General features: G+C 45.4%; 1 protein-coding gene across 1 annotated transcript; it reads right to left on the reverse strand.

The window, feature by feature from the left end:
• Positions 1–465: 465 nt before the first annotated feature.
• On the reverse strand, positions 466–1,545 carry LOC128847473 (olfactory receptor 52R1-like). Its single transcript, XM_054046956.1, has one exon. The coding sequence runs from the start codon at positions 1,543–1,545 to the stop codon at positions 466–468; it is 1,080 nt and encodes a 359-aa protein (XP_053902931.1).
• Between the last annotated feature and the right edge of the window lie 11,042 nt (positions 1,546–12,587).

Here is a 12,587-nt window from a genome sequence, read left to right on the forward strand (position 1 = left end):
TCAGCCGTTACCACCTCCTACCTGCAGCCAGGCTCCTTGTCAGGATTCAGAAGCACCTGTCCTAGCCCCGGAGCAGAGGGAGCCCAGGTAGGGGGAGGAAGGTGGAGACAATCCAGTGAGTGACACCAATAAGGGAGGACAGGAGCGAACAACAGGGGTTGGGTATTGGGGAAAAGATGGAGAAGAGAGACGGACCTAGAGGGAAGAAGTGGAGAAGGCTGTGGGGACATGGGGGAAGAGGCACAGAAATGGGTGGGGCCTTGAGTGAAAATATGGAGCAGGGGCAGAGTATTGGAGAAAGAAGCAGGGCAGAGGCTTCAGGGGTTCAGTTACCAGCAATTAAAAATGTGGCAACCGTATGAGTTAATGAGTTGTACGAAGACCAATTCCCCAGTTTGTCACACTGACACAGCACAGTAAGGCCAGTAAAGAATTTCATGTCTCTTTGACAGTCCAGTCAGTGATTCAGGGAAGACGGCCCAGCACCATGTCACCAGCCAGCTCTGCATGGAGCTTGGTCTGAGAGGCAGTGCACCAGGAGAAAAATTTCATCCCTTTATGAGTAAAGAGCTGGAGCAGCCTGTCCCGGATCTGTTTGGTCCTCACCCCATAGATGATGGGGTTTAGCATGGGGGGCACCAGGAGATACACATTGGCAATGAGAACATGGAACTGGAGTGCCACATGGTGGCCAAAACGATAAGTGAGGGAGGAGAAGATAGCTGGGATATAAAAGGATAGGATGGCACAGAGGTGGGCGCTGCAGGTCCCAAAAGTCTTGACCTGGGCATCCTTTGTGGGGAGGCTGAAGATGGCCCTGAGGATCTGGATATAGGATATGGCAATAAAAATCATATCCAGACCGGTCACCCAGATTGCCACAGAGAGACCATAATAACTACTGATGCGGATGTCGGTGCAGGCGAGCTTCACGACAGCCATATGTTCACAGTACGTGTGGGGGATTACGTTGGTTCGGCAATATGGCCACCGCCTTGCCAGCAAGACATAGGGCATTACGAGCATGCCACCACGCAGCACCACGGCCAGCCCAATCTTGGCCACCATGGGGTTTGTCAGGGTGGTGGAATGTCTCAGGGGATGGCAGATGGCCACATAGCGATCAAAAGCCATGGCCACGAAGAACCCAGACTCCATCACTGAAAAGCAGTGAATGAAGTACAGTTGGGTGAGGCAAGCACTGAAATCGATCTCCCTAGAATTGAACCAGAAAATGCTCAGTGTTTTGGGTAGGATGGACGTAGACAGGACTAGGTCGGTGACGGCCAGCATGCAAAGGAAATAGTACATGGGCCCATGGAGGCTTGGCTCCATCTTCACAATGGACAGGATGGTGAAGTTCCCCAACACAGCTATGGCGTACATAGCACAGAAGGGGATGGAGATCCAGACATGGGCCGCCTCCAGGCCAGGAATGCCCAACAGTATGAAGGTGGAGGCGTTGGTGAGGTCAGTTGTGTTGGAATTGGACATGGAGTAGGGGAGAAGGTGTCCAACTCTGAGGCAGAATGGTTTCTCCTGCATGTACCGTATGTTCCCCCAGCTTCCTGTATGTGCCCAGGGTCTAGGGTGATGGTCGCAGTACAAAAGCCTGGATGGAAAGAAAATATTAATATGAGACACTAAATTCACTACTGGAGGCTGTTCTCATGTATGAAGCAGATTGGTCACTCTTCACAAACTGAGAAATGACATTTTCATTATTCACATAAATGAATTATGAACAACTGACAATACTAATGCCAATTATATATTTGATTATGCACCATATGCTATGGTGCTCCATGTGTCAATATATCCTACACGCCGTGTTGTGGGAAATCTTAATAGGCACTAGCAGGAAACATGAGTGTAGATACTGGTTATCCCTCTTTGTTCCTTAATGCAATGAAACCAGGCTAGAGAGTCCATGCTGTAGGGAATTCCCCATTCACACAGTCTCAAAATATGAGAATGGAAAAACTCCAAACCTTTCCCAAGACATATGGCGTGGGAAACATCCCAACTAGAACACACATCAGGAAAAAGACCTGGGCATCATTGATAGCAATTCCACAAAAACACCTCATCATTCGCAGCAGTGGCCAAAACAAAGACAATGTTTGGATATCTAAAGAATGGGATGGAGAATAACCTGCTCTGGACATGCACTCAGCTTTGGTCACCCCGTCTTTATAAAAGATATAGCAGATAGAAAAGGAATTTCTGGAGAGGTGAGAATCAGGGAGGATGCCCTATGTAGACAGACTGAAAAGTTTGGGGCTATTTAGTTTAGGGAAGAGACAAAGAAGGGGGCATATGATAGAGGAGAACAAAATAAAGAATCATACAGATTACATTCAAATAAAGAAACAGAGAAAAGTTCTCAACCAGTAATATCTGTAGGTACTTAATTCTTCCAAAGGGCTAATTTCCCAAAGCTGAGACAAATTATCAGCAACACTGATTGGGAGGAAATTGGCAGTATATTAAGAAGAGTTCATTAGACAGCTAAAAAGTCATATTTTTTAAAATTCGGAAGGTGGAGAAAGCTACTAGGGGAGAGGCTGTTCTACATTTGATTATGACAAATAGGGAGGAACTGGTTGAGAATTTGAAAATGGAAGGCAACTTGGGGGGAAATGATCACGAAATGATAGAGTTCATGATTCAAAGGAACGGTAGGAGGGAAAACAGCAAAATAAAGACAATGGATTTCAATAAAGTATGCCTTAGCAAACTCAGGGAGCTGACACATAAAATCCCATGGGACGCAAGTCTAAGGGGAAAAACAATTGAAGACAGTTGCAAGTTTTTCAAAGAGACATTATTAAGGGCATGAGAGCAAACTATTCCACTATGTGGAAAAGATAGAAAATATAGCAAGAGATCACATACTGGCTTTAGCAGGAGATCTTCAATCATCTAAAAATAATTTTAAAAATTTAAATTAATATTACATTTAATTATATTATAGTCACTATTACCAAGTGAAAAGAACAGGAGTACTTGTGGCACCTTAGAGACTAACACATTTATTTGAGCATAAGCTTTCGTGGGCTACAGCCCACTTCTTCGGATGCATATAGAATGGAACATATATTGAGGAGATATATATACACACATACAGAGAGCATGAACAGGTGGGAGTTGTCTTACCAACTCTGAGAGGCCAATTAAGTAAGAGGAAAAAAAAAACTTTTGAAGTGATAATCAAGATAGCCCAGTACAGACAGTTTGATAAGAAGTGTGAGAATACTTACAAGGGGAGATAGATTCAATGTTTGTAATGGCTCAGCCATTCCCAGTCTCTATTTAAGCCTAAATTGATCGTATCTAATTTGCATATCAATTCAAGCTCAGGAGTCTGTTTCTGAAGCTTTTTTGTTGCAAAATTGCCACCCGCATGTCTGTCATTGAATGACCAGACAGGTTAAAGTGTTCTCCCACTGGTTTTTGAATGTTATGATTCCTGATGTCAGATTTGTGTCCATTAATTCTTTTGTGTAGAGACTGTCCAGTTTGGCCAATGTACATGGCAGAGGGGCATTGCTGGCACATGATAGCATATGCGTGATCAAATCCCCCCTCATTCTTCTCTTCCACAGACTAAATAATCCCAGTTCCATCAGCCTCTCCTCATAAGTCATGTGCTCCAGACCCCTAATCATTTTTGTTGCCCTCTGCTGGACTCTTTCCAATTTTTCCACATCCTTCTTGTAGGCACAGTACTCCAGATGAGGCCTCACCAATGTTGAATAGAGAGGAAGGATCACGTCCCTCGATCTGCTGGCAATGCCCCTACTTATACAGCCCAAAATGCCATTAGCCTTCTTGGCAACAAGGGCACACTGTAACCCCTAGGTCCTTTTCTGCAGAACTGCTGCCTAGCCATTTGGTCCCTACTCTGTAACAGTGCATGGGATTCTTCCGTCCTCAGTACAAGACTCTGCACTTGTCCTTGTTGAACCTCATCAGATTTCTTTTGGCCCAATCCTCTAATTTGTCTAGGTCCCTCTGTATCTTATCCGTACCCTCCAGCGTATCTACCACTCCTCCCAGTTTAGTGTCATGTAAGTTTATGTTAAGTTCCTAACTGTAACTGCAGTAGGGATAATGGAACAGATGCCTCGGGAGGTTGTGGAAGCTCCTTTGTTGGAGATTTTCCAAAGAAGGCTGGATAGTCATCTGTCTCGGATGGTTAGACACAACAAATCCTGTATCTTGGCAGGGGGTTACACTAGCTGACCCTTGTGGTCCCTTCTCACCCTGTGGCTCTAGGACTCTATGATGTAAAATCCCAGTGTGGACCAGCACTTAGCCACACACAAGTCTTTGGGCTCAATACAGGGATAACTAGGAGAAATTTAATGGCCTGTGTTATACAGGACGTCAGACTGTATGGTAGGATTGTCACTTCTGGCCTCATACCTTATGAATCTATTCATAAAGAAAAGAGACCAAGCATTTATATTTACTCTGTGTCATAACACACAAACAAGGGAACATTCAATTACATTGAAAGTCTGAACATATTATATTGAGAAAGGAAAATTGTTAACATAATACGTATTTGGCCTTTGGAACTCCTTGCCAGAGACATTATTGGAGCAAAGACCTTAGCTGAATTGGCCACTGTAGGGGGCTCTGGTGTCACCACCATTAGTTAAGGCTGTTTGACACCTTCAATTAGAGGACCTCATTTTCAGTTGCGTATAAGTTTGCCAAAATGTAAGTATTTGGACGGAAATTTTCCATGCTGGGTGTCTGCTTCTGGGTGACTTTTTTCATGAAAGTTTCAGGCATAATGGTTCAGCCAACTTCTCAAATGAAGCTAGGAGAAAAGATGTCTTGCCCATATTGAAATGTTCTTACAATTGTTCCAGTGAGGAGCTCTAGCACCTCCATGTTTTCCAGCAGATAAAATTCTGGCAAAATCCCTCCCCCCACCCCACCCCCCACACACCACCTGTTAACAGCCAAAGCCCTGAAATGCAAGAGGAGGAGGTGAAAGTCTCTGTGGATTAACTCACAGCTGGCTCCTGAGGTCTCTACTCTGTTCTCACTCCAAAGGGACTTTTGCCTCAGAATTTGGCCTTGTTTTGTACATCTACTGACACCTTTCATCCTGAAGGCTCCACTGTGCCACTGAAATGCAGCCACCTAAGGGCTGAAGCCATCAGCCAGGCCCTAGGTGTTGACAGAAAAGAGTGACATTTTTGCCAGTGATACTGGAGCAAAATCATCCCTTGAGGCAAGGGTACTGGCATGTTTAATAGCTTTGCATAGCGGAAAGGACCGAAGACCCATTGTGTGTCCCATCACACCCACGTTGCACTGAGTTTGTCGAGCAGGTGAGCTCCTCAGCAAGAGATGGGTACCTGTGAATCCTAAGATGGAAGTGTCTTCCCTGGGAATCCCCCTCAGGTAGCCGTGTCCCACACCTCTCTCACCCCAGCATCTGCAGCAGCATCCCATGCTGAGAGCCGACACAGGGGTGTGCACTGTTTATAATAGAGCTCTAAGCAATCCCAGCAGTGTTCACTCAGCCTCTAGGGATGAAGCAGCATTTGGATGTAAACAGGATGGACAGCGGAGGCATTGTAGCCAAAGTCTCTCTTTCCATGTCTGCGGTTCTGTGCTCTTTATCCAGCTTTAGGAGTAAACAATAATTAAGGGACCTTCTCAATGGGTAATGAGAACTCCTGGGCTCTGTGCTGAGTCAGAGAGGAATTGGCTGCTCTGTGTATTTGTGTATATTTACAAATTATAGTTGATTGGTATGAAAACTAAGGATAATGCCTAGGTCTCCATAGGGTCTGATACCAAGTAAATGGCCAGGATGGATGTTTATATAGTAGATAGACAGATCTGGAGAAAGATGTCTGAGGGGAGACACTAGCATTTTTTTCAGGTACATAAGGCTATCGCTAAGTGATCAGAGATCAGTAATTTTCATAAGCAACCGTTATCATACTGTGCAGCACCTTTCATTGAAGGATTCTGAAAACACCTAACAAAGGAAAGCCACTATGAGCATATCCCCATTACACAGATAGGCAAACTGAGGCACAGGGAGACAAGAATTTGCCAACGTCACACAGAGATTGAGTACCATTATGACAGACAGAACCCAGGAGCCTTGACGTCCCTGCCATAACCAGTCTCTCCATCACTAAAGAGGGAAATGGACACCACCTTTGGCATATCCCCATCCTCTCAAGGTGAATCTGAGGTTTTCAGAACCAGTTGGAGATTATGAGCTTCCCGCTCGTGGGAAGTGTGAACTCTGGGACTCCACTTCCGCTCCTACTCAGTAACCTGCCATCCCATCACAGTCACTGGGGTGACTTCCAGCACTGCCCTGGCTGGAGGGCACTTGGATTCCCATAGCTGAACTCTCTGCCTGTTCCTCTGGCTCATCGGGGGTATTTCTCCCATGCGGAGCATCTGGATTTTTCTGGACTGGAATGAGAGTGAATAAAGTCTCCTATTCGAGCCCAACAGGGGGCCGTGTGCACCTGTATTCAAGTTACGAACACTCTGTAGCTGGCCAGCATGGTTTGACTTTCGTCTGTAGCTAAAGGCAAAGGGTGGGACAGGTAGGCCCTGATTTGGCTGGATTATTGTGCTGATAATTTATGATCATTATTTGTGTTGTGGAAGCCTCTAGAGGCCCTGCTCCAGTTCAGGGCCCCTTGGGCTGGGCCCTTCATACACACAGAAGGAGAAACAGCCCCTGCCCCAAGGAGCTTATCAATCAAATTCAGGCAGGACACAGCTACTGTGTGTAACAAACCAGAAAGGGGGCAGGTGGGGAGATGGGGAAGGAACAGCACTAAGAATAGGTGGTTACATAGGCTGCTGGGTGGGTGTGAGACAGCTGAAACGCACAGCCCTGCCCTGGCTGTTAGAAGTGTGTCCTGGGCCGTTAAGAGCAGAGCATGTTTTCTGGGAACTAGATTGGGGCTAGCGAGAATGGGCCATTGAATGGAGGCTGCAACAGACACACAACTGGGAGCGCATGGCTCTCCATTAGCTTTTGTAACCCTGCTTTAGTTCTAATCACTCCTCCCTTCTTAGGGTGCAGACTGGACCTCCTTCTCATGAATTCCTAAGACAAGCCCTGGAAACCAGAGGAGAGGACAGAGAAAAGAGGGCTGGGGTGAACAACAAAGGAGCCATCCTGGAGATGCATCCGAAGAAGTGAGGTTTTTACTCACGAAAGCTTATGCCCAAATAAATCTGTTAGTCTTTAAGGTGCCACCAGACTCTTTGTTGTTTTTGTAGATACAGACTAACACGGCTACCCCCTGATCCTGGAGATGGAACAACTGAAAGCCCCCAAGGAGTTGAAAATCCCAAGTAATGCAGCACACTTCGGGAAGGGGTTCAAACAGAGTTTTGAAATACAGCTAAGCAAGCAAGTGGGTTTGGTGAGAAAGAAACCAGCAGAAAATTGAAATCATCTTAAACATTATAGGACTTGAGGCAGTGGACGTTTTTATTAGCATGCAACTCAGGCTTTGTCTACCCTAGCACTTTTATCGGTAAAACTTTTGTTGGTCGGGGTGTGAAAAAACACACCTCTGACCTATAAAAGCACTAGTGTGAACAGTGCTAGGACAGCAGGAGACGCTCGTTTGGGGTTGTTTAATTGTGCCGGCAAATGAGCTCTCTCCCATATTCATAGAGTGGCCATACAGCAGACATTACTGTGGCAGAATTCTCAGAACCTGCTGTTGTTTTTGTGGATACAGATTTACACGGATACTCCTCTAAAGCAGTACATTGGTAGAATTATGGAAACCCGCTCCCCAGAAGAGTAACACTAATAAATGAGTGTGCCCCAAATTAATGAGCAAATCTGGTAACAGCTCGAGCCAGTACTTTGCCAAGTTCAACCTCCTGGTCCCTTCCCCTGCCAACTTTTTTACTATTACTTTTTGAGTCTTTGAGTCTTTGACTAGCTGTTCCTAATTATATTTTTACACTTCACTTGCTAAAGTTTATGTTCCTTTTCATTTTCCTCACAAGGATTTTACTTCCAGTTCTTCGAGGATGCTGTTTTGTCTGTCTCTGCTTCTTTTACTTTGTTGTTTAGCCACGCTGGCACTTTTTGGGTTCTCTTACTGTGTTTTGTTTTGTTTTTTAATTTGGGGTATATATTTCAGTTGAGCCGCTATTACGGTGTCTTTAAAAATTCCATGCACCTTGTAGTGATTTCACTTTTGGCGCCATACCTTTTAATTTCTGTTTAACTAACTTCTTCATTTTAGTGTAGTTCCCCTTTGTGAAATTAAATGCTACCATGTTGGGCCACTCTGGTGTTTTCCCTGCCACAGGGATGTTAACCTGAATTATATTATGGTCACTACTACCAAGCGGTCCAGCTATATTCGCCACTTGGACCAGATCCTGTGCTCCACTTAGGACTGAATCAAGAATCGTCTCTCCTCTTGTGTGTTCCAGGACTAGCTGCTCCAAGAATCAGTCCTTTAAGGTGTCAAGAAACTTTATCTCTGCATCCCATCCTGAGGTGACATGTACCCAGTCAATATGGGGATAGTTGAAAACCCCCAATATTATCATTGAGGTTTTTATTTTTGTAGCTTCTCTAATCCCCCTGAGTATTTCACAGTCACTATCACCATCCTGGTCAGGGGGTTAGTAGAATGTCCCTACTCCTATATTCTTATTACTCGAGCATGGAACTATCATCCATAAGGATTCTATGGCACAGTTTGGTTCATTTAAGATTTTTACTTCATTTTATTCTGCACTTTCTTTCACATATAGTGCCACATCCCCACCTGCACGACCTGTTCTGTCCTTCTGATATATTTTGTACCTTGGTATTACTGTGTCCCATTGATTATCCTCATTCCACCAAGTTTCTGTGGTGCCTATTATAACAATATCCTCATTTAATATGAGGCACTCTAGTTGCCCATCTTATTATTTATACTGCTAGCATTTGTATATAAGCACTTTAAAAACTTGTCACTTTTTAGCTGTCTCCCATTACATGATGTAATTGAACGGGACTCTTTTTCATTTGACTGTTTCTCATCAGATCCTACTCATATATTATCAACTTCCATCCTCTCCTCCTTACTAGGAGAATCTCCATTACTAGATAATACCCTATGGGATGACTATGTTTGAACCATGTTCTTCTCCATGCCTCTCTGCTTTCCCCCAGCCCTTAGTTTAAAAACTGCTCTAAGTCCTATGTTAATTTTAAGTATCAGCCATCTGGTTCCATTTTCGTTGGAGCCCAGCCTTCCTGTATAGGCTCTCCCATTCCCAAAAGTTTCCCCAGTTCCTGATAAATCTAAACCCCTCCTCCCTACAGCATCGTGCCATCCACACATTGAAACCTTGCAGTTCTGCTGTCTAATGGGCCCTGCACGTGGAACTGGAAGCATTTCAGAGAATTCTACCATGGAGGACCTGGACTTCAATCTCTTCCCTAGAAGCCTAAATTTGGCCTCAAGGACCTCTAAAGAGATCTGCAACCTTTGCACAAGGCAGGCAAGTCACCTTGCAGTTCTCCCGGTCATTGCAAACCCAACTATCTATGTTTCTAATGATCAAATCCCCCCTAACTATTACCTGTCTCTTCCTAATAACTGGAGTTCCGTCCCCTGGAGAGGTATCCTGAGTATGACAGGAGACCATGACATCATCTGGAAGCAGGTTCCCAGCTGCTCTAGTTTGAAGTTCTTTTTCCCTGAGACTTTCATCTTCCTTAAAAGCACAGGGGCTGTCAGACTGGGGGTGGGACTATTCTACTCGGTCCCAGAAAGTCTTATTTATGTATCAATCTGTTTCCCTTAGCTCTTCCAGTTTAGTCATTCTGGTCTCCAAAGCCCATACAAGGCCCTTAAGCACCTAACTCCCAGTAATTGGGGTCTCTAGGGGCCTGGCTAATGAGCTGGGAAGAGGTTCGTTTTTTCTCATGGGACTGTCAGCTGTGCACCCTCTACTGGTGCGAGGTGCCCAGGACAGGTCAGTGCTTTCTTGTGACAGACCTGAGAGAGAGTTGGGAGAATCAGAGCCAAAATCTTGCTCTACCTGATTTGGACCAGGGACTTAAACACAGGTCTCCTGCATCCCACGTGAGTGCCCTGAGCACCAGGCAAATGCAATTCTGGGTGGGGTGCTCAGTCTCTCTGTCTGGAGCTCTTCCACTTTGTACAAATAAACCTTCAGTGGAGCAGGGATTTGAATCTGGGTCTCCCACATTTCAGGGGAGGGCACTAAACTGCTGAGCGATGGGATATTCTGGGGGTGCACATACATGGACACACATGCAAAGACTCACATGGACCCATGTGCACACACACACACATGTACACCCATGCACACATATACACACGGATGCCCAGACACACCCACAGATGAACACACACAGCTATGGACACACCACACATGAACACACACGCAATCCCAATCTGCAAGGCCTCATGGGGGAGGTGTGGTCTGAAGATGCCTAACTGATCGGGCCTTCGGGGGAGATGGGCAGGGGGAACACCAGAATTGAGACCTGAGCAAAGTCTCTGAGCAACTGGTTCGCTGTGGAGCAGCGTCAGCACACAGCCTGCTTTGTGCAGGCTACTGGCAGAACCTTCGGCTCCCGCAGGGTTAGGCAGCAGATGAGACGGGACTTGAGAAAGGCAGTGGTGCCTAAGTTCAGTATTTACCTGAGTGCCTTTGTGGATCTAGCCCTGGCCGCCTTTCTGGAAGATGCTTTAGTCAAACACAAGTTGAGATTGTTCAAAGCCAATGGGGATTACTGGCTGTGGTTGGAGGAAACACTCAAGTTCACAGACGTCCACCTCTCACTTTTAAAGAACTTTTTCCTCCTTTATTTGTACAAGGTGCAGGCTCCCTGTGCAAAAACAAGCTTTTATCTGCTCTTCCCGTCCTCCCGTGGCTCTAGTGTCCCAGCTGCTTGCCCTGCTAGATCCAGGGCAATGTCCCTTTCTTAGGTGGCTAGCAGCTGTAGCACCATCGTGGGAGAAGAACATGGTGTGATGCTGTATGATTGAGTAATGACCATTTTTATCATTGTTGCTACCACTGTTATACAACTGCAACAAATGTTGTACAAAGTATGTCCTGTCAGGTGCCAATGGGAAAGTTATGATTTGCAACGTATGATTATCTTGTTTATGTGCATATAACACCTTTGTGTCTGAAGTTATGATTATTGGTGATGTACAGGTATCAGATGAGCTATGCCAGTTCATATCCAAAGCCTTGGTGCTGGGGGGTCATTACTTCCAGTTCTTATTCTCAGTTCTGCCACTGACTCATTGTGTGATCTTGTGTAAATCTCGCCCGCCTGCCACACAACCCTCAGCTGCTTTTATATGGATTCCCGGGTTCCCTCCCTGCTCCTCTGTGGCATTTTGGTCAGAGCACTGTGTCCTCACTGGTTTCAGAGCGGTAGCCATGTTAGTCTGTATCAGCAAAAACAATGAGGAGTCCTTGTGGCACCTTAGAGACTAACAAATTTATTTGGGCATAAGCTTTCGTGGGCTGAAACCCACTTCATCAGATCCATGTAATGGAAAATACTTAGGCAGGTATAAATACACAGCACATGAAAAGATGGGAGTTGCTTTAACAAGTGGGGGGTCAATGCTCAATGAGCCAATTCAAGTGGAAGTGGGCTATTATCAACAGTTGACAAGAAGAGGTGAATACCAAGGGAGGGAAAATCACTTTTGTAGTACTAATGAGGCCAATGCAATCAAGGCGGTCCATTTCAAACAGTTGACAAGAAGGTGTGAGTATCAGCAAAGGGAAATTACTTTGTGTAGTACCCATCCACTCCCAGTCTTTATTCAGGCCGAATTTGATGGTGTCCAGTTTGCAAATTCCAGTTCTGCAGTTTCTTATTGGAGTCTGGTTTTGAATTTTTTTTGTCGAAGAATTGCCACTTTTAAGTCTGTTATTGAGTGTCCACGGAGATTGGAGTGCTCTCCTGCTGGTTTTTGAATGTTACAATTCTTGATGTCTGATTTGTGTCCATTTATTTTTTTGCGTCTGGTTTGGCCAAGGTACATAGCAGAGGGGCATTGCTGGCACATGATGGCATATATCACATTGGTAGATGTGCAGGTGAATGATCCCCTGATGGTGTGGCTCATATGGTTACGTCCTATGGTGCCCCTTGAATAGATATGCGGACAGAGTTGGCAACGGGCTTTGTTGCAGGGATAGGTTCCTGGGTTAGTGTTCTTCTTGTGTGGTGTGTAGTTGCTGCAGAGTATTTGAACCTGAAGTGAGATGTGGAGCAGGGGCTGGGCATTGGAGGAAGAAATTGGGCAGAGGTCAGAGCCTCAGGGGTCCATTTAATAGAAATTAGACAGGTAGAATCGCGATGATTTAAGGAGTTGAACACAGAACAATTCCCTAGTTTGTCACACTGACACAGCACAGGAAGGCCAGGAAAGGATTTAGTGTCTTTTTGATTGTCTAATAAGTGACTCAGGGAAGAGGGCCCAGCACCATGTTACCAGACAGCTCTGCAGAGAGCTTAGTCTGAGAGCCAGAGCACCAGGAGAAAACTT

This window comes from Malaclemys terrapin, chromosome 1, assembly GCF_027887155.1.
Source record: "Malaclemys terrapin pileata isolate rMalTer1 chromosome 1, rMalTer1.hap1, whole genome shotgun sequence".
Lineage (NCBI taxonomy): Eukaryota > Metazoa > Chordata > Testudines > Emydidae > Malaclemys > Malaclemys terrapin.